The sequence below is a fragment of the Thalassophryne amazonica genome, chromosome 5 (assembly GCF_902500255.1).
Source record: "Thalassophryne amazonica chromosome 5, fThaAma1.1, whole genome shotgun sequence".
Lineage (NCBI taxonomy): Eukaryota > Metazoa > Chordata > Actinopteri > Batrachoidiformes > Batrachoididae > Thalassophryne > Thalassophryne amazonica.
This window is the reverse complement of record NC_047107.1, coordinates 26,167,112-26,192,825: the sequence shown is the minus strand read 5'-3', so window position 1 is coordinate 26,192,825 and position 25,714 is coordinate 26,167,112. Positions and strand designations below refer to the sequence as shown.

Sequence of the window (25,714 nt, the reverse complement as noted above, 5' to 3'; positions counted from 1 at the left end):
ACTAACTGTCAGAATGCTCGTAGCACGGTCCGAGGGGGAGGATTAGCAGCAGTCTTCCACTCCAGCTTATTAATTAATCAAAAACCCAGACAGAGCTTTAATTCATTTGAAAGCTTGACTCTTAGTCTTGTCCATCCAAATTGGAAGTCCCAACAACCAGTTTTATTTGTTGTTATCTATCATCCACCTGGTCTTTACTGTGAGTTTCTCTGTGAATTTTCAGACCTTTTGTCTGACTTAGTACTTAGCTTAGATAAGATAATTATAGTGGGCGATTTTAACATCCACATAGATGCTGAGAATGACAGCCTCAACACTGCATTTAATCTATTATTAGACTCAATTGGCTTTGCTCAAAATGTAAATGAGTCCACCCACCACTTTAACCATACTTTAGATCTTGTTCTGACTTATGGTATGGAAATTGAAGACTTAACAGTATTCCCTGAAAACCCCCTTCTGTCTGATCATTTCTTAATAACATTTACATTTACTTTAATGGACTACCCAGCAGTGGGGAATAAGTTTCATTACAGTAGAAGTCTTTTGGAAAGCGCTGTAACTAGGTTTAAGGATATGATTCCTTCTTTGTTATGTTCTCCAATGCCATATACCAACACAGTGCAGAGTAGCTACCTAAACTCTGTGAGTGAGATAGAGTATCTCGTCAATAGTTTCACATCCTCATTGAGCACAACTTTGGATGCTGTAGCTCCTCTGAAAAAGAGAGCCTTAAATCAGAAGTGCCGGACTTCGTGGTACAAACTCACAGCTTAAAGCAGATAACCCAGGGGTGGGCAGTCATGTGCCATGAAGGGCCGAAACACTGCAGGTTTTCCTTTCTACCAATCACCTCAGCAGGTGATTTCATTAAAGATCAGGTGTCTCAGCAGGTGATTTCATTGACTATCAGGTGTTTATGTTCAGAGGAGAAGCTCATCAGCACTCACCTGCTGAGGTGACTGGTTGCAAGGAAAACCTGCATTGTCTCGGCCCTCGTTGCCCACCCCTGAGATAACCCATAAGTTGGAGAGGAAATGGCGTCTCACTAATTTAGAAGATCTTCACTTAGCCTGGAAAAAGAGTCTGTTGCTCTATAAAAAAGCCCTCCGTAAAGCTAGGACATCTTACTACTCATCACTAATTGAAGAAAATAAGAACAACCCCAGGTTTCTTTTCAGCACTGTAGCCAGGCTGACAAAGAGTCAGAGCTCTATTGAGCCGAGTCTTCCTTTAACTAGTAATGACTTCATGACTTTCTTTGCTAATAAAATTTTAACTATTAGAGAAAAAATTACTCATAACCATCCCAAAGACATATGGTTATGTTTGGCTGCTTTCAGTATTGCTGGTATTTGGTTAGCCTCTTTCTCTCTGATTGTTCTGTCTGAGTTATTTTCATTAGTTACTTCCTCCAAACCATCAACATGTCTATTAGACCCCATTCCTACCAGGCTGCTCAAGGAAGCCCTACCATTAATTAATGCTTTGATCTTAAATATGATCAATCTATCTTTATTAGTTGGCTATGTACCACAGGCTTTTAAGGTGGCAGTAATTAAACCATTACTTAAAAAGCCATCACTTGACCCAGCTATCTTAGCTAATTATAGGCCAATCTCCAACCTTCCTTTTCTCTCAAAAATTCTTGAAAGGGTAGTTGTAAAACAGCTAACTGATCATCTGCAGAGGAATGGTCTATTGAAGAGTTTCAGTCAGGTTTTTAGAATTCATCATAGTACAGAACAGCATTAGTGAAGGTTACAAATGATCTTCTTATGGCCTCAGACAGTGGACTCATCTCTGTGCTTGTTCTGTTAGACCTCAGTGCTGCTTTTGATACTGTTGACCATAAAATTTTATTACAGAGATTAGAGCATGCCATAGGTATTAAAGGCACTGCACTGCGGTGGTTTGAACCATATTTATCTAATAGATTACAATTTGTTCATGTAAATGGGGAATCTTCTTCACAGACTAAGGTTAATTATGGAGTTCCACAAGGTTCTGTGCTAGGACCAATTTTATTCACTTTATACATGTTTCCCTTAGGCAGTATTATTAGACAGCATTGCTTAAATTTTCATTGTTACGCAGATGATACCAAGCTTTATCTATCCATGAAGCCAGAGGACACACACCAATTAGCTAAACTGCAGGATTGTCTTACAGACATAAAGACATGGATGACCTCTAATTTCCTGCTTTTAAACTCAGATAAAACTGAAGTTATTGTACTTGGCCCCACAAATCTTAGAAACATGGTGTCTAACCAGATCCTTACTCTGGATGGCATTACCCTGACCTCTAGTAATACTGTGAGAAATCTTGGAGTCATTTTTGATCAGGATATGTCCTTCAATGCGCATATTAAACAAATATGTAGGACTGCTTTTTTGCATTTGCACAATATCTCTAAAATTAGAAAGGTCTTGTCTCAGAGTGATGCTGAAAAACTAATTCATGCATTTATTTATTTATTATTTCCTCTAGGCTGGACTATTGTAATTCATTATTATCAGGTTGTCCTAAAAGTTCCCTGAAAAGCCTTCAGTTAATTCAAAAATGCTGCAGCTAGAGTACTGACAGGGCCTAGAAGGAGAGAGCATATCTCACCCATATTGGCCTCTCTTCAATGGGTTCCTGTTAATTCTAGAATAGAATTTAAAATTCTTCTTCTTACTTATAAGGTTTTGAATAATCAGATCCCATCTTATCTTATGGACCTCATAGTACCATGTCACCCCAATAGAGCGCTTCGCTCTCAGACTGCAGGCTTACTTGTAGTTCCTAGGGTTTGTAAGAGTAGAATGTGAGGCAGAGCCTTCAGCTTTCTGGCTCCTCTCCTCTGGAACCAGCTCCCAATTCGGATCAGGGAGACAGACACCTCTCTACTTTTAAGATTAGGCTTAAAACTTTCTTTTTTGCTAAGCTTATAGTTAGGGCTGGATCAGGTGACCCTGAACCATCCTTATTTATGCTGCTATAGACTTAGACTGCTGGGGGGTTCCCATGATGCACTGAGTGTTTCTTTCTCTTTTTGCTCTGTATGCACCACTCTGCATTTAATCATTAGTGATCGATCTCTGCTCCCCTCCACAGCATGTCTTTTTCCTGGTTCTCTCCTCAGCCCCAACCAGTCCCAGCAGAGGACTGCCCCTCCCTGAGCCTGGTTCTGCTGGAGGTTTCTTCCTGTTAAAATGGAGTTTTTCCTTCCCACTGTTGCCAAGTGCTTGCTCACAGGGGGTCGTTTTGACCGTTGGGGTTTTTCCGTAATTATTGTATGGCCTTGCCTTACAATATAAAGCGCCTTGGGGCAACTGTTTGTTGTGATTTGGCGCTATATAAATAAAATTGATTTGATTTGATTTGTTATTGCAGTAGACATTAAAACCGGAAATTTATTCTTGAAAATAGCTGTTGTGAGTTAATTTGTGGGATTGTGGGTGTTCTGGACGAAGTTAGTGTTTGCATGGGTGGTGGGGCGGAGGTGGTGGCCACGTTAGTGTGCGGGGGGGGGGGGGGGGGGGGACTCACGCAGGGGGTTTCGCCCGGGGAGTAAATCACTCTAGGACCGCCACTGTAGGTGCATGTCCACTGTGAGAGACATAATCTTAAAAAAAAAAAAAATTATTTGTATGTTACTGCTGCAAATAAGTATTTGAACACCTGTGAAAATCAATGTTAATATTTGGTACAGCAGCCTTTGTTTGCAATTACAGAGGTCAAACGTTTCCTGTAGTTTTTCACCAGGTTTGCACACACTGCAGCAGGGATTTTGGTCCACTCCTCCATACAGATCTTCTCTAGATCTTTCAGGTTTGAAGTTTCAGCTCCCTCCAAAGATTTTCTATTGAGTTCAGGTCTGGAGACTGGCCAGGCCACTCCAGGACCTTGAAATGCTTCTTACAGAGCCCCTCCTTATTTGCCCTGGCTGTGTGTTTGGGGTCATTGTCATGCTGGAAGACCCAGCCATGACCCATCTTCAATGCCCTTACTGAGGGAAGGAGGTTGTTTGCCAAAATCTCACAATACATGACCCCATCCATCCTCCCTTCAATATGGTGCTGTCCCCTTGTGGTCCCAGCTCTCTTCAGGTCATTGACCAGGTGCTCCTGTGTAGTTCTGAGCTTTCTCAGAATCATTCTTAGCCCACAAAGTGAGATCTTGCATGGAATCCCAGACCGAGTGAGATTGACAGCCGTCTTGTGTTTCTTCCACTTTCTGATAAATAATCATAACAGTTGTTGTCTTCTACCAAGCTGCTTGCCTGTTGTCCTGTAGTCCATCCCAGCCTTGTGCAGATCTACGAGGTCTGTTAGAAAAGTAACGGACCTTTTAATTTTTTGCAAAAACCATATGGGATTTGAATCATGTGTGATGCATCAGCCAAGCTTGAACCTTCGTGCGCACGCGTGAGTGTTTTTTCACGCCTGTCGATTGTGTCATTCGCCTGTGAGCACGGTTTGTGGGAGGAGTGGTCCAGACCCCTCGGCGGATTTTCATTGTCAGGAAATGGCCGAGCGACTGCCGCTTTGCTCCATCAAAATTTTTTCAGAACTGTGAGAGACAGCCAGGTGGAAACCATTCGGAAAATTCAGATGGCTTTGGTGAAGATCTTATGGGCATCATACAGATTAAGGAGCATTACAACCGGATTAAAGATGGCCCACAGTGGCTGAGGGCGCGCCGCGCTTCGAGCGGCCATCGACAGGCTGAAACGACCAGATCATTTCCAAAGTCAAGGCTGTATTGATCCGGGACGTCATCTGACTACCAGAGAAATGCAAGAGAGGTGGACATAGCACTTTTTGGTCGGCACATTACACTGTTACAGGAGATTTGTAATGAAAGACGTGAGGCGGAATTCGCGCGTCAGGACGGAGCCACGTAATGGAAGTCTCACGGGACATGCCCAGCTCTTCCACCATTCGGAAGATTCAGACGGCTTTGGGTGGCTTTTCAAGTCGAGTGAGTATCCGAGAAATTGTCGAAGATCTGTACATGTCACAACATGTCCTGTGAGACCAACACGGAGTGCTTTCGTTCCGCAGCCATTAGCGGCTCCGTGGAGAATTCCTCCGCTCCTGTTTTCATGACAAATCTCCTTTAACAGTGGAAAAGTGCTGATGTCCACCTTTTCTGCCATTTCTCTGGTAGTCAGACGACGTCCCGGATCAACACAGCATTCAGTTTGGAAAATGATCTGCTTGTTTCAGCCTGTTGATCGCGCTCGGAGCGCGGCGCGCCCTCCGCCATTGTGCGTCATCTTTAAACTGGCTGTAACACTCCTTAATCTGTGTGATGGCCCAGAAAATTGTCCCTGAAAGCCATCTGAATTTTCCGAATGGTGTCCACCTGGCTGTCCTCTCACAGTTTCTGGAAAATTTGATGCATTGCTGCTCCAGCCATTCAGACATTTTCCTCACAATGAAAATCCGACGAGGGGGGAGGACCAGTGCTCACTCAAAGCCTGCTCACAGGCGAATGACGCAACTGACAGGCGTGAAAAAACTCATGCATGTGCACGAAGTTCAAGCTTGGCTGATGCAATCACACGTGATTCAAATCCATATGGTTTTGGTCTGATACTTTTCTAACAGACCTTGTACAGATTATGTCTCTCACAGTGGACATGCACCTAAGATGAAAAATTTTAGACCCCTCCATGATTTCTAAGTGGGAGAACTTGCAAAATTGCAGGGTGTTCAAATACTTATTTTCCTCACTGTATAATATTGTCAAGTTGGAATTTTGCATTATTTAATTCAGACAAAGTTTGATCACTTGCGTCCGAAGCATATTTATTTGTTAAATGTTTAAATTTTTTCTTCAAGGTCATTTTCTAATTTATGTTCCATTTTATTTTTATAAGAAGAATATGGGAATAGTTTCCCTTTAATTACTGCTTTTCCCTGTTTCCCAAAACAAAGATGGAGAAATACTCGGATTTCTTTCTATAAAATCTGCCCACTCTGTTCTTATGATTTTATCAAATTTTCACAGTCCTTTAAAAGTGAGGTGTTAAAGCGCCATGAGTGAGATGGTTTAATAGTGGATTTTATTTGTACGAAAGTGACACAGGAGCATGATTGCTGATAGTGATGGAATGAATTTTAAAATAAATTTGGGGAGTTATAGAATTACTAGAGGAACAAGTCAATTCTAGAATGAGACTGAGAATGGAGAAAATGTTGTGTGGGCCCGCTGAAGAGGAGGTACTGCTGGCCCACCACCACCAGAGGGGCGCCCTGCTTGAAGTGCGGGCTTCAATGCACAAGAGGGCGTCAGAGCAACAGAGAGTGACAGCTGTCACTCGTCAACAGCACCAGCTGTCACTCATTCTAACCATCACCATAAAAGCCGGACTGCAACTCCACCTCCCCGCCGAGAAATCAGCTACCACTCAGGTAACCTTCTCTGCTGTAAATTTCCAAGACTAAATATTGTTCTGTGTGCAGCCGTCATCCTGTGGATACAGTCTGTAGCTGGATTGTCGGATAGTGTGAGTTGCGACGTCTTCGCCTCCCACTCCTTCCAGGGAAGTGACTGACAGGAGCTGCATGGGTGATTCGGTTTCTGGAGGTGGAGGTTCTCCCTCCCAGAGGAACTGAGTACGGAGAGATTACTGGGTGTGTATCCACACACCCACCATTAACTGTTTCTGTTTTCTGCCAGCAGTACCAGGTCTGACAGCTGGAGATGGTGGCCACCTGGGACCCAGGACATGGCGGCTCTGGTGGTTCTCAGATCCATTGCGGTAGAAGCCGTGTGGGATCCGGCTCTTCTCTGGACAGACATCTTCTATCCTCGAGCCTGCCCACACGTCACCTTGTGTATGATTGACTGTACTCCTCAACTGCAATTGTCCTGTATTCCGTTGTGCAATTCACAACATTAAATTGTTACTTTTGGCTTAATCCATTGTCCGGTCATTACCGCCCCCTGTTGTGGGTCCATGTCACTACACTTTCACAACAGGATTTCTCGGCCAGCGTCATGGATCCCGAGGGGCGTCAACCATCGCTTGAACAGCCAATGGAAGAGCGAGGTGCACAGGCGCCAGCAGGTGGCGTGTTAGGTGAGCTGCAGCACATCATAACCGCTTTCACTGCTCTGTTGGACGTGGGTAACCGAGCAGAACGTTATTCTCAATCGGAGGATGGAGGCTCTCACCGCTCAGGTGGAAGCACGCGCACAGGGTGCCGCTGCAGCACCTCCTCCTGCTGACCGAATGCCAGACACAGACATTCCAGTGGTCGTTCAACGAACCCCCCCCTCCTTCCCCTGAAGCATACATAAGCCCTCCGGAGCCGTACGGAGGTTGTGTCGAGACGTGCGCAGACTTCTTAATGCGGTGTTCGCTGGTCTTTTCACAGCGTCCTGTCATGTATGCGTCAGACGCTAGCCGGATGGCTTACGTTATAAATCTGCTTTGAGGAGAGGCACGCGCCTGGGCTACGGCGCTCTGGGAGCAGAATTCACGGCTTCCTAACGACATATACTGGGTTTGTGAGGGAGGTTCAGACAGGTGTTCGACCACCCTCATAGAGGCGAGACCGCTTCAAGCGTGCTGCTGCCGATAAGACAGGGGTGCCGGAGCGCAGCTAAGTATGCAGTCGACTTCCGCATCGCGGGCAGCGCGAGCCGGCTGGCCGTGGGGTGTTTTCCTCTGCAGCTCAACCGAGCACACGCAGAAAAACTGCCCCAATGGTCAAAACAGCAGCACTTGTCCTTAGAGACTGGGCTAAGGGTGGGTCATAATACTCACGTGGGGAAACCCCGACGATCTGCACGCATCCCAGTTACGATCCTGAGTGGGGATCTAACCCTTCACGCCCCAGCACTGGTGGCCACGTGGTCGGAGGGGAATCTGCTGGCTAGCAGATGGGCAAAGGAGGTTGGGCTCCCTCTAGTGGCCTTACCATCCCATTGTCGGTATGGGCACAGATGGCACCCTTCTTGCACTAATCACACATCAGACACAGCCAGTGACATTGGTTGTGTCTGGAAATCACAGGGAGGAGATTGGTGTTTTAATGTAACACCTTCTACCTCCCGAGTGATTTTGGGTTTTCCATGGGTGTTAAAACACAATCCCCGGATTGATTGGCCGTCTGGGGTTGTGACGCAGTGGAGCGAAACCTGCCACCGGGAGTGTTTAGGATCCTCGGGTTCCACCTGGTGTGACAGCTAGGAGGAGGTTTTAGTCCCCCCCCAATCTGGCGGCGGTGCCAGCCGAGTACCATGACCTTGCTGACGTCTTCAGCAAAGATCTGGCACTCACGCTGCCCCTGCACCGTCCGTACATTTGTGCCATTGATTGATACCGGGCGCTGAGTACCATCCAGCAGGCTGTACAACCTCTCACGTCCGGAACGCGAAATCAATGGAGACCTACAATCCGGGACTCGTTAGCTGCCGGGTTGATCCGGAACTCCACCTCCCCCGATGGGTGCTGGTTTCTTTTTTGTGGGCAAAAAAAGACGGCGGACTCCGTCCATGCATTGACTACAGAGGGCTGAACGTGATCACGGTTCGCAACCGATACCCGTTACCTCTGTTGGATTCAGTGTTCACGCCCTTGCATGGAGCCCAAATTTTCACTAAACTGGATCTTAGGAGTGCTTATCACCTGGTTCAGATCCGGGAGGGAGACGAGTGGAAGACGGCATTTAACACCCCGTTAGGTCTCTTTGAGTACCTGGTCATGCCGTTCGGCCTCACCAATGCGCCCGCGACGTTCCAAGCGTTGGTTAATGACGTCTTGCGGGACTTCCTGCATCGGTTTGTCTTCGTATATCTGGACGATATACTCATCTTTTCTCCGGATCCTGAGACCATGTCAAGCATGTACGTCAGGTCCTGCAGCAGTTGTTAGAGAACCGGCTGTTCATGAAGGGCTAGAAGTGTGAGTTCCACCGCTCTTCTTTGTCCTTCCTGGGGTTCATAATCTCCTCCAACTCCATCGCCCCTGATCCGGCCAAGGTTGCGGCGGTGAGAGATTGGCCCCAACCAACAAGCTGTAGGAAGCTGCAACAGTTCCTCGGCTTTGCAAATTCTACAGGAGGTTCATTAAGGGCTACAGTCAGGTAGTTAGCCCCCTGACAGCCCTGACCTCCACTAAAGTTCCCTTCACCTGGTCGGATCGGTGTGAAGCCGCGTTTAGGGAGTTGAAACGCTGGTTCTCGACTGCACCAGTCCTGGTGCAGCCTGATCCAAATCGCCAGTTTATAGTTGAAGTGGATGCCTCTGACTCAGGGATAGGAGCCGTGCTGTCCCAGAGCAGGGAGTCCGATAAGGTTCTCCACCCTTGTGCCTATTTTTCCCGCAGTTGACCCCGGCTGAAAGGAACTATGACGTCGGCAATCGGGAATGTCTGGCGGTGAAAGAGGCTCTGGAGGAGTGGAGACACCTGTTGGAGGGAGCGACGGTACCATTCACGGTTTTCACGGACCATCGGAACCTGGAGTACATCCGGGCCGCCAAGCGTCTGAACCCCAGGCAAGCCCGCTGGTCACTGTTCTTCGGGCGTTTTGACTTCCAGATCACATACCGCCCCGGGACTAAGAATCAATGATCCGACGCCCTGTCCCGGGTGCACGAAGAGAAGCCAAGGCCGAGCTGTCAGACCCAACGGAAACCATCATCCCCGAGTCCACTGTCGTGGCCCACCCTCACCTGGGACGTGGAGAAGACCGTCCGGGAGGCCCTGGCACGGAACCCGGACCCGGGGACCGGCCCGAAGGACAGATTGTACATCCCACCAGAGGCCAGAGCTGCCACGGTCTGTCACGGTTCCAAGCTCTCCTGCCACCCGGGGGTGCGAAGAACCGTGGCAGTGGTCCGGCAGCGCTTCTGGTGGGCGTCTATGGAAGCCGACATCCGGGACTATGTCCAGGCCTGTACCACCTGCGCCAGGGGCAAGGCGGACCATCATAAGACCCAAGGTCTCCTCCAGCCTTTACCGGTGCCTCATCGTCCCTGGTCCCACATCAGCCTGGACTTCATCACGGGCCTCCCGCCGTCCCAGGGCATGACCACCATCCTCACGATAGTGGACCGGTTCTCCAAGGCGGCCCACTTCGTGGCCCTCCCGAAGCTCCCGACGGCCCAGAAGACTGCAGACCTCCTGGTCCACCACGTCGTGCGTCTGCACGGGATCCCGAATGACGTCGTCTCTGATCGTGGTCCTCAGTTCTCCTCTCAAGTCTGGAGGAGTTTTCTGCAGGGAACTGGGGGCCACCATGAGTCTCTCGTCCGGGTACCATCCTCAGACGAACGGACAGGCAGAGCGGGGCAACCAGGACTTGGAGCAGGCCCTCCGCTGCGTGACCTCCGCGCACCCGACGGCCTGGAGCTACCATCTGGCCTGGATCGAGTACGCCCACAATAGCCAAGTCTCATCTGCCACCGGCCTCTCCACTTTTGAGGTGTGTTTGGGTACCAGCCCCATTGTTCCCGCTCGTGGAGGGAGAGGTCAGGGGTGCCCTCGGTCCAGGCCCACCTCAGAAGGTGCCGTCGGGTGTGGCGTACCACCCGTTCTGCCCTGCTCAAAGCCCGGACGAGGGCCAAGGCCCATGCAGACCGCCGGCGTTCCCCGGCCCCTGCATACCAGCCCGGTCAGGAGTTTAGCTGTCGACCAAGGACATCTCTCTTCAGGTTGAGTCCCAAAACTCAAGGACAGGTTTATTGGACCATTCCTATCCTGAAGTCCTCAGTCCGGCCGCAGTGAAGCTGAAGCTGCCAGCTTCACTGCGGATTCATCCTGTTTTCCATGTGTCACGCCTCAAGCCCTACCACACTTCACCACTCGGCACCCCCGACCTGCGCCGCCTCCTGCCCGGATCATCGATGGGGAGCCGGCAGGACCGTGCGTCGCTCCTGGATTCCGTCGGAAGGGTTCGGGGGTTCCAGTACCTGGTGGACTGGGAGGGGGTATGGACCTGAAGAACGCTCCTGGGTGAAGAGGAGCTTCATCCTGGACCCGGCCCTCCTGGCCGATTTCTACACCCGACACCCTGACAAGCCTGGTCGGGCGCCAGGAGGCGCCCGTTGAGGGGGGGGGGGTCTTGTTGTGTGGGCCGCTGAAGAGGTGGTACTGCTGGCCCACCACCACCAGAGGGCGCCCTGCTTGAAGTGCGGGCTTCAAGCACGAGAGGGCGTCAGAGCAACAGAGAGTGACAGCTGTCACTCGTCAACAGCACCAGCTGTCACTCATTCTACCATCACCATAAAAGCCGGACTGCAACTCCACCTCCCCGCCGAGAAATCAGCTACCACTCAGGTAACCTTCTCTGCTGTAAATTTCCAAGACTAAATATTGTTCTGTGTGCAGCCGTTCATCCTGTGGATACAGTCTGTAGCTGGATTGTCAGATAGTGTGAGTTGCGACGTCTTCGCCTCCCACTCCTTCCAGGGAAGTGACTGACAGGAGCTGCACAGGTGATTTGGTTTCTGGAGGTGGAGGTTCTCCCTCCCGGAGGAACTGAGTACGGAAGAAATTACTGGGTGTGTATCCACACACCCACCATTAACTGTTCTGTTTCTGCCAGCAGTACCACAGGTCTGACAGCTGGAGACCGGTGGCCACCTGGGACCCAGGACTTGGCGGCTCCGGTGTTCTTCAGATCCATTGGCGGTAGAAGCCGTGTGGGATCCGGCTCTTCTCTGGACAGACGTCTTCTATCCTCGAGCCTGCCCACACGTCACCCTTGTGTATGATTGACTGTACTCCTCAACTGCAATTGTCTGTATTCCGTTGTGCAATTCACAACATTAATTGTTACTTTTGGCTTAATCCATTGTCCGTTCATTACCGCCCCCTGTTGTGGGTCCGTGTCACTACACTTCACACAGAAAAAATGTGTATTCCTTGTCAGTGTATTTTTGATTCTCCAACTATCCACCAACCAAGTCATCCATATACTCCTTTATAGTTTTAGCAGACTGAGAAAGCCTTACAGATGTTGGAGAACTGGAATGAATCTAAAGACGGGTTTAAAGCAACGTTAAAGTCCCCTCCAATGATGACTGTCGAATTGGCCATTAAATTACAATAGAAATCTGTGAAAACAATGTATGAAAAAAGGTTGGTGTTATATGGCTGGGGGGGGGGGGGCCTGGCTGCCGGTTTGTTTCTGTTTTTTGGTTTTCCTCCCAGGTGGCGTGCATTTGGGACTGAGTGGCTGTGTTGCTGAGGCTGTCAGGACCTCACCCTGATCACCTGCGACTCGTCAGGACTCACAGCTGTGGTGCATCTGGATGGAGTGGAACATGTTGGCATTTAAGACTGGAGTGCACAGTGTGTATTTGCCAGAGACTCGACCTTGTGACCAGACGGGTGAGATCGTCGTCTTGGGAGCCATCTCATCAACAGCGGATGCTGAGAACGTCCAGGTTTGATGCACAGTCTGTGAAAGAGGAGGGGTGAGGTCTCACGCTCGTCAGCACACTTCCTGAGGTACGTTAGATTTTGTGACTAACAGTATACAGTCAGTAAATGTGGTGTCCCTCACACCTTATTGTATTGAGCTGTTTGTTAGTCATGTATCAGCTTCCACTGCGGTGGAGTTTTGTGAACTGGATGTTCCATGCCTGCAGGTTTGGAAGCTGATCAGTAATCAAGCCAGGAAGTGTTTGCTGTTTGTACACCTTTAAGTGTTCTGTGTGCAGAGTGTGGACTCACATAATGGTTCCTTCTTTCACAGACTCGGTTGTTGCGGCCACCTGGGGGGTGTCGGCGGGGTCCTTGGGTCCGAAACAGCTTCTGGCTCCAGACCGTTAGCGCTGCTGGGAGCGCACCACGCCAGGCCGCACCTTTTTGTTATTATATTATCACTGTTATGTATTAAATTCAGTTAGCCTTTGTACCGTGCTCTGCTTATTTCAAACTGGGTCCTTCAAACGCTGGTCGGTTCTCCGAGCTGCGTCCGACACATAACAGTTGGGTCATCATTGCTGGGAGCATATAAATTAACAATTGTAAATATCTGACAAAAATAGTTGCCTGGGTTATTACATGCCGACCTTCAGAATCCGTCACAGAGTTATTAAGAATGAATGGAATTCTTCTGTGAACTAATATACTGACTCCTCTCTGTCTGCTGTACTAACAAGTTGAGAAACACTGACCAAATTTTGGGCCAGTCAGTAAATTTTCCTCTGCTTTAGATAGATGTGTTTCTTGTAGAAAACGAATATCTGCATTTAGTTTTTCGATGTGATTCATGATTTTTACCTTCTTTGCCTGTGAGCGAATGCCACGTACATTCCATGACACCAATTTTAGAGGATGCATATTGAAGAAAAAAGAATTCTGATACTACATATTGAAAAGGTTCTCCGAAAAGACAAACAGACACAAGTACGACATACATAACACATAAATTACACCTGTGCATATTGAGTGAGTGTAACGAGTGTAAGCGAGTAAAGGTGCACGTATAGTTTAAGGGGAGATGGTGCGGCCGTATGGTGTTTAAATTATCCATCTTCTTAACACTGCGGACATCCTCAGAAGAGCCAAGGGGTTGAGGATGGATTCCGATATAGCTGACCATCTATATAGTTTATCTACAACCAAGTATGTGCGTACATTATTCTGTCTATGCTGTTTCATGACTGGGTAAAGAATCTTTCTGCGGTCGTTGATTTCTTTTGGAAACTGATCGTTTATTCCAAAGTTGGTCCCTCTGAGCTCTCTGGCTTTGCTTTTAATGAAGTCTTTATGCTTGTCATGTTCCAGTTTGGCGATGATGGGCCGAGGTCTTCTGCTCTTGGGTCCACCAAGTCTGTGCACACGATGGAAAGTGATGTTGTCAACAGTAGTAGAAGGAAGTTTGACCATGAAGTCTTTTAAGAGGATTTCTGGATCATCTGAAACTGGGTTTTCTGGTATCCCTGAGAAAATTAAGTTGTCACGCACACTCCTAGACTGAATATCCAGTATTATTTCATTTGCCTTCTTGTTTTCTTGGTTATCTTGTCTGTTTTTTTGTTTTTTTGGTTACTAAGTCCACCAATGCTTTGTGTGATTTATTTTCAGACTCCCCAGCTATTCTATTTTTTCATATGCAAAATTGAGGCTTACCTGAATGTCTTTAACTCTATAACACCAAGTGTATCATATTTGATACAGGATTTTCTGAAATGTCTACATCATCAGTGTGATATATTTTTTCCTCAAAAAGCCCATCATATACAATGAGATACTTGTAGTGCACAGGCAAACCACCAGATGTCAGTATCTTATGTATCAGAGGGCCTTCAGATGAGACAACCAAAATGGCTGCTTGCAACAATTGATCCACAGAAATTTCCCTAAGAAACTCCAGTATTTTATAGGTTTGAAATGTTATGTTTGCTCTGGATTAAAATGGATGTCTATTTATGCTAGAACACCCAATGTAGCAAATATAATGCAAATAAAAACTCATATATATATATATATATATAATATATATATATATATATATATATAATATATATATATATATATATATATATATATATAATATATATATATATATATATATATATATATATGGTGGGCTTGTTAAAAGGTCCAATAAAGACTCCTGTTTCCAAAAATTGGAATTTTCTTGACAATTATTTCATGGGGTGGGCTTTATAGGGTTAATCTCTGTTTGTGTAACGTCATGAGCGAATCCAGCTTCGTGTTGATGGAACGGAGCACACTTACCTCCACCTTCATTGTCTGGAGGTCCTCCGTATCTGTAGAGGAATCCTTTTTGTTACATTACACGGGTTGTCACCTTTGTGTACCGGAGAAGCCATGTCTGAGCAGCAGTCCTGATAGTAGTGATCGATGTAGTTTTCTAAATCTGCGATGCAATCCACCGTTGTCGGTTCCGGATATCCACGTCCACCAAGGGCTGTTGTCGTTAAGGCTTTCTTTTGTTGTTATTTGTAGATATTACATTAAATCCAGCAGATTTTTTTGCACTTCTTGAAACACTGCGCCGTCGAGTCTCGCTCCAGTTGTGCTGTGCCGTTCTACGCCATCTTAGTCCTCCCTCCACCTACACAGTTCACCACTCCTTTCAACAGTTTGATATAATGGTATGTGATCGGACTTCATTCCAAAATTGTGAACAATTTTTCATAACTACTCAGTGGCGGTCCTAGAGTGATTTACTCCCCGGGCGAAACCCCCTGCGTGCGCCCCCCCCGCACACTAACGTGGCCACCACCTCTGCCCCACCACCCATGAAAACACTAACTTCGTCCAGAACACCCACAATCCCACAAATTAACTCACAATAGCTATTTTCAAGAACAAATTTCTGGTTTTAATGTCTACTGCAATAACAAACACAAAGATAAACAATAATTACTTCAATAAAGTTTTTGAACATAAAAAAACAAAAGACAGTGATTTCACATTACAACTATGTACAGTACATGTATTTAAGAAGGCACAACTGCACTACAGCACCACCCGATGGTCAAAATATTGCACAAGTCATTCAGTTTTACCAACAGAGTGCACTTTGCATTATCATAGAGTACCATTCACCATAATGAACAAGACTTAAACTACCATTAAAGTCGCACCATATAAATAACAAAAGAAGTTAATCTGTATATTACAGAATACCATGAAGTGACTAAAAATGTACAAAAAACCCCTATACATTAAAATGGCAAAAATGGTAAAGCACAATCAAGTATCATAAATAAATGAACTAATGACAGAGGTAAATTCTATACCCATTATTGTACACATAAGAAAGAAATAACAAACACTATTGTGTATCATAAGTAACAGGAAGCAACAAGTGAAGAAGTTAACCATCTTTAAAGGCAAAAAATGGCAAACCACAATAATTTGTCATAAATAACAAGAAGTGCAAAAGAAGTAAGAGGAAAACAGTCTATATACAAAAGTTTGTAGGAGCATCATACTGTTTGCCACAGTGCTCACTATCCGTGATGTGAAATTCCATCGAGTAGGAGCATTTCTGGGCAACCTTGAGCAGCCTGCAGACTCAAGAAAGACATCCTTTGTGGATTTGAGAAAATGTGGCAAACCCAGAGAGTGATGCAAAAAATATTCTGCACATTAGATAAGCATTTAGCCCCCTGAGACAGAACCAGATTCAGTCTGTGTGCATAGCAATGCACAAACATTGCACTGGGGGCTATGCTTTAACTTTGGGCCTGCAAACCATTGAGAGCTGAAGCCATGACAGCAGCCATGGCTTCTTCGTAAGGAAGAACTATCAAATGACTTCGCCAAAATCCGGTCCACAACATTCAAATTGTCTGCCATCATGTGCACTTGCTACCTAGCTAGCTCGCTAGCTGGGACTGGCGCGAGGCTAGTGTGAAGTTTGTCCGCCTTTGAGTGCTTTGTGATGGTGGAGGAGCTCAGCAGCACCCGCTGCTCGGTAGGGATAGAAACTGCGATAGAAGTCAGAAAGAGTGATAGAAGTCAGTCTCCAAACACAGCAGCTACAAAAAAACCAACCAGAAATAGAAGCTCGATTTGTCGCTAGTCGTTTTTAACAAAGAAAATGCTGCTAAGAGGATAGGAAAGTCTCCGGTTTCAACTCAGAACAGAATGAAAATTAAAAAATGCTCCCACCAGTGTTGCCAGATATGAAATATGAAACTATCGTACCAAAACGTCAAAATATCATATTTTGGGAGAAATTATCGTACACAAAAAAAACACATACAATGTAGCTATTTAACATTTTGGTTTTTTTTTAAATTTACAAGAGTTTTATGTCACATTTTAAACAGTAATTATAGTAATGGGGAAACTATGGCAACTTGTATATCTCTTTGCTCTTGTGTTTTGTTCGTTGTTATTGCATTTGTTGAAATAAAGTTTCGAAAAAAAAAAGATGTTGAAAAAGATGGGGAATCTTCCTGTCACGGCAGAGATTGGATGGGAACTCTTACTTTGTATGGAGAGGGGGCGGGCTTTCAAATGACTTTGTCCCGGCCGCCCAAAGCCAAGCAGCAGCCCTGTGTGTGGTGTGGTTTGATGCCGCCTGAGTGCACGCCTGCAAAATGATTCTGGGTGTCAGAGAGAGATGCGTGTTTGGGCAACCAACTGAAATTATCGTACATATTGGATTTTTTCCCCATTATTGATCGTACATCGTACAGAGGGCAAAACTATCGTACAAATACGATAATTATCGTACATCTGGCAACACTGGCTCCCACGGATGTTTACACCAAAAGATCGCTGATTCGCTCATTTCGCTGTCAATCAAAAAGGGATTCAGCCTCAGACAGATCATCCAATCATCATGCAGAAGCTGAGTGTCTGGGCCAGCCGAGGCCAGCCCACTGCCCCATAGACCCCCAGACACGCTGAGCGTCCGATGGACGGGACAAAGCCCAGCATTTATCCAATGACTCGTCTCGTTTCGCTGCAGTCTTTGCTTCGCTATTAAGCTCTGAGGATGCTCAGCGTCCACACTCTTTAAAGCACTGTGAAGCTGCGGAAATACGTAAATCAATACATACCTTTTTCCTTTGCTCGTTTCTCCTTTTCTTCTTTCTTTTTCTTTCGAAATTGGGCACCTGATGGCTTTGATCGTTTCCTATCCATGATTATGGTTTCGACCACCTCCTCATCCAAACATTGATGATTCCCCCCTCCCCCTGCACAAACTCTGCACTGTGCAGCGTTGCTCACCTAACGTGAGAGGTGAGATGGGGGAGCGCTCTGCCGTAACGTAACCATGAACTCCCCCATCGGGACAAACCCCCCCGGTTTTTTTTGTTTTGTCGTTTTTTTCCCCCCCCCCCCGTGCCCCCCCCCCCCCCCCCCCGCGATGCCGGCCCGCCTCCAGGACCGCCCTTGTGCACCTAAGATGAAAATTTCATACCCCTCCATGATTACTAAGTAGGAGAACTTGCAAATTGCAGGGTGTTCAAATGCTTATTTTCCTCACTGTATCAAAAAGCAGAGTTCCTCATTCAACGACTTACATATATCATTTCAAAGATAATAATAAATCAGGCAAATTTCTGGAAAATCACTACAATGAAATGAGGAAAAAATCAAGGATAACATCTATCAGGGATCAAGCTGGAAACTATACGCAGTTGCCAAAGGAAATTAATCAGATATTTAAGAACTTTTACAGCACTCTATATTCACTGGAGAATACACATAATCCAGTAGATATTCTGTCGTCATTCGTCGACAATCTAAACCTACCTCAGCAAAGAGCACACAGATATATTAGACACACCTGTAACTATCATAGAACTACATGCAGCTTTGAGCAAAAATGCCTAATGGCAGAGGTGTAAAACTCCGGCTTCAGAAAGTAAAAGTCCAGTATTTGTTCCATCTCCTAATAACCAGCTGATTGTAATTAGTTCAGCTCTTCAGGCAGGTGGATGACTTCATTATTGAGATCACCTGTTTTAGGTGCACAGGTAGAAGCAATATGGGGAGGGTTTTACTTTCTGAAGCCGGAGTTTTACACCTCTGCCAAATGGTAGGGCTCCAGGCCCAGATGACTTTCCTCCTAAATTCCTGAAACATTTTTGGCAAATACTGGCTCCACTATTTTTTAGGACTGTTTCAGAAATTGGAATAAAAGGTCAGATTCCCACTCATAGAATACTGCAGCAATAAAACTTATATTGAAACCAGAAAAAGACCCTACTCTGACCTCTAATTACCGCCTGCTATCATTAATACATATTGATGTAAAAATCATCGCTAAGGAATAGATTTATTAGAAAAAATACTGCCATCAGTATACATATGACCAAATTGGGTTTATTAAGGGTTGCCATTCTACCAATAATGTCAGAAGATTTCTCAGTCTCACTGACAAATCACAGCGTAGCAATACAAAGGCAATAGAGGTGTCATTGGATGCAGAAAAGCCTTTGACAGAGTCAGCTGGAGTTTTCTTATTAGAGTCCTTCATAAATTTGGTTTGGGAGAATCATTCATTCATTGGATCACAACTCTATATAACTCACCAAAGGCCACAGTCACAACTAATGAGATTACCTCTCAAAGTTTCACATTGCAAAGAGGGACTAGACAAGGCTGCCCACTCTCACCACTATATTCGCATTATTTATCAACCACTTGCGGCTAGCAGACACTAATATCAAGGGGTATCACTCTTCAAATCTGACCACAAAATCAAGTTATATGCTGATGATATCAGAGACTATATCTCCAAGAACCCTCACGATCACTGACAAAATCTGTAACGATTTGAAATGATGGAACAACCTCCCCAGCTCCTTATTGGATGAATAGCAACTATCAAAATGAAAATATTACCACAAATTAATTACCTTCTTTTCAATGATTCCATTCAAACCCACAGTTAAATGGTTTCAGTCTTACATTCGGCCATTTCAAAAGTTTTACTGTAAAAATTAAAAAGCGAAAAATTAGTCTAGTTACTCTTCAGAAAAATAATCTCAAGGAGATCTGGAAGCACAAAATTTTCTACATTACTATCTGGCTAACCAGATACAATACTTGATCAGATGGATTCATCCCAGTACAGGTCCATAGCTCCTGGATTGAATTAGAACAGATTTACCCTTTATTACTACTTCCATTAAATGCCATAAATGTTTTAAAAATCTGTTGGTTTCTTCCACTCTGACTGCCTGGTGGAAAACTTTAGAAATTACAAAGTCACTAATGGAAATTTGTATAGATGCTCCTATTTGGCACAACCCAGACTTCAAGATCAATAAAGCAACTCTTCATGTCAGCACATGGGAACAGAAAGGAATCACACACCTTAATCACCTCTTTCAAAATAACAGGTTTGTGTCATTTAATATCTTGATGTAGAGGTTTGGAATTATAGGAGGAAATCTTATTAATTACCATCAACTAAAGTATGTATGATGTCAAAATTACATACGCATCAGTGCCCACCACAACCACCACATTAGTGACAGACATCAAGAACCTCCTCCCATCAAAGAAAACACACATTACACAATATAAGATGTATAATGGGCTTGTTGTTTGTTCACAGTGTGAGCTAAACACCACTGATACTTATTCTCATGTCCTTTGGCTTTGCTCACCTGTCCAGTGTTTTTGGTCAAAAAGTCACTGAAAAATTGTCCACCATCTTGGGATATAGAATTCCCTTATCTCCTAATTTATGTTTACTTGGAGACACTACAGTTATTGAACTACCAACTAAACAATCTAAAGCTATACTTGTAGCACTGACTATTGCCAAAAAAACAATTTTGCTGAATTGGAAAAATAAACAATCAATCAATATTAACCACTAGTCAAACCTCCTTTTCGAAAATATATCAATGGAAAAAATATCCGCTTCATTAAGAAACCAATTAACACAATTTAATGAAACATGGTTCTTATTTATCAACTTATTAAATATGAATAAAATTTGGAGGTCTAATTATTTATTTATTGTTTTACCTGTGAGGGAATGCCACTCTTACACTTGTTAAAGTACTGTATTAATATTAGATTAGGACTTGTTCCTGTTATTGTTGACCTACTGACTTTTCTTTCTTGTGCTGCACATCCAGGTTGCGGTTCTTTGGGGTAGTCTTTGCTGTTAGAGACTGATTCTGTGTGTGTGTGTGTGTGTTTTTTTAAATGATTGAATTGTGGAGGAGAGAGCTTGTGTCTTCTAGAGTGGGTGGCCCCTCAGGTATGGTGGGGCTGTGCAGCCCGTGCATGTGGAGACGGGTTGGCGTCTGGGTGTGGAGTCCTGGCTTGCTTGGGGATTTGGGGTTGGGCTTCGGGGGTCTGGGAGGTTTGCTTTCCCGGTGCTGCCTGGTGGCTCTGTAGGTCTACCGGGGGTGGGGGATTGGGTCGGGTGCTGGCCCGTGCTCCCTTTTGGCTCCTCCCTTGCGGGGTGTGGGTGTGCCTCTGTGCCTGGGGGGGGGCTGGGTGGCTGGCCGGCCTGCCTGTGGGGCCCCCGGTGCTCGCTGTGGGGCTTCTGGTCCTATTGGGAGTGGGTGTGGTGGTGATAGGGGGTATTGGGTGACCATTGTTCCTTTTCATGTTGGGTCTGTCTGCTCTGCCATTGGTGGGCTGTGGGGTGCGGTGCCTGCGCGGGGGGTGGTGCTGCTCCCCGAGGCTCAGATCATATGTGGCCCTCCATGCCCCTGCCTCTCCATCTGGGTCTGTGGGGCCCGCCTGCCTCCCTCTGGCTCCTTGGCTGCCCCTACCTCTTGGGTCTCATCTTACGCCTTCCGTGGTTTGGGGACCGCCGGGTGGGGTGGCTTGTCCATCTTCATTTGCCCGGCCTCCTGTTGGTTTGTTTTTCCCCTGGGCTTCCGCTGCTCCTCGGGACTGCCCACCTACCCCCATCTCGTGGTTTCCTAGCGCCTCCGCTGGGTCTGGGCGTGGCCACAGGGCCCGTGGGGCCGTGGTATGCGGCCCGCTCCCTACCCACGCCTTTCCTTTGGCCGGGCTGCTTGGACTTGGGCCTCACATGTCACACCCTTTTAATGCACTTCACCAGCTTAGTAGATGCATTGCACATCATATTGGGTTTTAAGTACCACATTATAGGGTTCAAATAGTTTTGCAGTCAGGGTGTTGGGGATGGGTTTGCAGGGCAGTCTGTGGTGCAGCTATGCACAGCAGCCTGCCACTGCGATCTCCATCTGCCAGTCCTGCCCTGCCATTTTAATGCACGCACTTTATTTCGACACATTTAGTAAACACATTCACTAATTTAGAGTCGGGGTCACAAAGCAGTGGTAGATTTGCAGGGCAGACTGTGGTGCAGCAGTGTGCCGCAGCCTCCCCGGCAAGCTCCACCTGCTGTCTCCTGCCCTGCTTTAATGCAACATTTTATTTTTGCTCACTTAGGGGGTTGCACACAGCGTGGGAGGATTAACTATAACACTATGGTGGAGTTGGTAGGTAGGATGAGTGTGGCGTTGTGGGGTTGGCCCGGTGGCTGTAGAGGTCTGGGCTCTGGGGTGGGGGGGTCTGCCTCACCAGTTCTGCCGTGGTCTCGGGGCCCTACTCTGTGGCTGTGGGGCCCAGGGTCCGCGGCCCATTGGGGGGGGTGGGGTCTTGGGTGTTGGCACTGGGGGGTGGACAGCTGCTGGGGGGCTGGGGGCCGTGGTCTCTGTGGGATGGGGTGTTGCCCTGCTCTCACTTGTGCAGTTTCACAATCTTGGGCTTTGGTGTTTGGGGTGAGTTGGAGGGGTCCTGCTGACTGTGCTGGGGGAGTCTTGGGTGTTGGGGGCTCGTGTGCTTCCTGGCCCGGGGGATTGGGTCTCACCTCTTGTCTGGGGGCTGGGCCCCGCCCTCGTATGGTCCGGTGGTCCCTGCCCGCGCTTTGGGTTCAGTTGCAGTGGCTCCTTTACCCCCCGTCCCCGCTGCCGCTTGCTTCTCCCATTGGGGACTGTGGCCCGGGTGGTGTGGTTCTGGGGCTCCCCCTTTTGGTAGGCCCATGCCGGTGCCCTGTGTGCTTCCCTTGGGTATGGGATTGCTTCCTGTGCCTCCATTGTTGGGGGTATGTTTCGGCGGCACTGGGCCGCTCTCCTGTTGGTTCATCGTGCTGCCCCGGTGACTCTGGGGGCTGCCCTTCCTGGCCCCTGTGCCCTTCAGCTGCCCTTTTTCTCGTGGTTTCTCCTGGGACCCTGCATCCTGGACCCATTTCTATCGTTGCTTGTGGTCAGCCGCATGCCTTCTGGCGTGCTGGAGTGGTCCATGTCATATGGTAAGGTTCTGTACTTTTGTCTTGGCCCAACACACCAGTCACAGAAGTGATCAGATATTTAGCTGTGATCTGGGTCTCTATGTGTTGATGGCTGTGTGTTTGTGGCCGTCACCACAATTCAGTTTTGGGTGCTCTCAAGGGGACAAAACTCTGGTGTCCTAGATAAGGATATGCATGCTCACTAATTAGACATCAGACTGTTGCTGTCACTACTTGTTCATGTGTGGTTGTTTGTCCAGGTATATTGTATGGTTGGTGCCCTGTCTCCTCTGTGTCTCACTTCACAGTTATTGCCTTCACCACTTGTCTTTCGTTCTTGTCTGTCTTTGTGTTGTGTTGGTGGTCGGCCCTTCCTAATAGAAGTTGTCAGTTGGCTTTGAGTAGGATGGTGTAGGCTGATCGGGAAGGGCGCATGGGGGTCACACACGGACACCACGTTCACTCACGCACTACATACCTTCTGTCTTGCAAGAATAAATTCCATATATGTGTATTAACATTCATAAATGGTTTTGCCAGTGTGGCATTTACCATTGCTATATATGCAGACAGGCAGTGGTGGGCACAGTTCCGATAATCCGATAACAGATAATTATCGAAGATAATGTTTTTTATTATTGGATTATCTTTTTAGATAACTTTAAAAACCATTATCGGACTAATTATCTTCTGATAAATTTTTGTCCGATAACTTGTAGACCGATAAAGCTGAACAGCAGCAAACATTTTTAAAATTTAAAATCAGTTCAGCACTTACCTGTTAAAAGTTTCCTAACATGTATAGTTCTACCCTCTGCAAACAGAAGAGAGCTGCTGCCAGGAGAAACCACTCTATCCTCTGAAAGCAAAGGAGAACTGGTCACAAAAAAAAAATCATTTCCTTTAACACCATACTGATACACTGGCAATATCACCCAAGTCATCCAGAGGCATATATTTTTAACCAAATTTTAACCAAACTAATTTTGGACAAGTTATTTAAAATTGCTGTCATGTCTGAAATTTTATAAAGTGAAAATATTGGATATATGTTTTAGTTTTAAAGTAATGTGATAATTTTTAAGGTTTTAGTGAGCACATGCTGTGCCCAGCAGTGCATTCTGGGTAGGATAGGGTAATCGCAGTACGTTCACGACAGGACAAATGCATTTCAGACACTCTGTTCAGGCTCCACGAACAACAGCAGTAAACTCTATTGCCTAAAACTCTCGTGAATATATTCTCTGGGTTTATAGACGTTATTGTATTTGCATTTGTTAAATTCCACGCATCTTAAATGTAGCAGACACGGATTATCTGGAATTTTGTTTTGTCAAGTTTTCAAGGCCTCTACTGCCATCTACTGGCCAGTAGTGTTCATGGCAGTTCATGGCAGTATTCGTCCTGAAGCTGAGCAGACACTGTATGATATTTTTAATCACAAGTTAAGTTTTTCAAATTTAATTTACAAAAACTCTCGATGGGAGACATCAAAGTTTAAAAACAAAACAACAACAACAAAAAACATTACAAGACAGCTCTGCGGTGTTTGCACATGCACAGTGCGAGCGGTTGGATGCTTGTAGCTCTTCAGCAGTAGGATACTCTCACGACGGCCGACCAGAATAATATCAAACAGGTTTGATTTTCATTCGACCATACAATCGGCGATCAGGGGTGGTCGTGAGATGTTAAACTGCAGCTTGTTACTCCATGTACACTACACGATGCAGGACGCGTGATTAACCTGAAACTCGGTCCAAAAAATTCTCGCACAAATGAAATTCATCTGAAAAAGAGCCAAAACTCGCACAGTGTAAAGCCAACATTTATGTATCAAGACAATATTGAGTACACGTTTTACAACATCATAAAACGTGTGCACGGCACTAACAAAACGTGTGCACATTCTCTCCACATGCAAAACATTTGCGATGACACGTTACGGGCTCCGTAAAAATGCCTGTTTTTACAAATAAAAAATGGAATATTTTACAAAAGCACATTTATCTGTAAACACCAACAATCAATCAATCAATTCATCAATTTTTTTTATATAGCGCCAAATCACAACAAACAGTTGCCCCAAGGCGCTTTATATTGTAAGGCAAGGCCATACAATAATTACGTAAAAACCCCAACGGTCAAAACGACACCCTGTGAGCAAGCACTTGGCGACAGTGGGAAGGAAAAACTCCCTTTTAACAGGAAGAAACCTCCAGCAGAACCAGGGTCAGGGAGGGGTAGTCTTCTGCTGGGACTGGTTGGGCTGAGGGAGAGAACCAGGAAAAAGACATGCTGTGGAGGGGAGCAGAGATCAATCACTAATGATTAAATGCAGAGTGGTGCATACAGAGCAAAAAGAGAAAGAAACACTCAGTGCATCATGGGAACCCCCCAGCAGTCTAAGTCTATAGCAGCATAACTAAGGGATGGTTCAGGGTCACCTGATCCAGCCCTAACTATAAGCTTTAGCAAAAAGGAAGTTTTAAGCCTAATCTTAAAAGTAGAGAGGGTGTCTGTCTCCCTGATCTGAATTGGGAGCTGGTTCCACAGGAGAGGAGCCTGAAAGCTGAAGGCTCTGCCTCCCATTCTACTCTTACAAACCCTAGGAACTACAAGTAAGCCTGCAGTCTGAGAGCGAAGCGCTCTATTGGGGTGATATGGTACTATGAGGTCCCTAAGATAAGATGGGACCTGATTATTCAAAACCTTATAAGTAAGAAGAAGAATTTTAAATTCTATTCTAGAATTAACAGGAAGCCAATGAAGAGAGGCCAATATGGGTGAGATATGCTCACACATGACACATGACACATGTCACATTAATGTGTTGGTTTACATAATGAATGACTGAACCAATCAGTGTTTAGCAGAGGCACTTTTACCCAGAATCCTTTGCGATCTGTCTGTGTTTGTTACAAAACCTCATAATTAGTGCATTATTCAACATTAAAAGATATACATTATATTTTAACTTTGTACAAATGACAGAATTGACATTAATGGAGTTATTCTAT

General features: G+C 46.0%; 1 protein-coding gene across 1 annotated transcript; it reads right to left on the bottom strand.

Moving 5' to 3' along the window:
- Positions 1-20,677: 20,677 nt before the first annotated feature.
- LOC117509926 (proline-rich protein HaeIII subfamily 1-like) lies at positions 20,678-22,447 on the bottom strand. Its single transcript, XM_034169541.1, has 2 exons — positions 22,275-22,447; positions 20,678-21,200 (listed from the first exon to the last, which is right to left on the bottom strand). The coding sequence occupies exons 1-2, from the start codon at positions 22,445-22,447 to the stop codon at positions 20,678-20,680; spliced, it is 696 nt and encodes a 231-aa protein (XP_034025432.1).
- Positions 22,448-25,714: the final 3,267 nt, after the last annotated feature.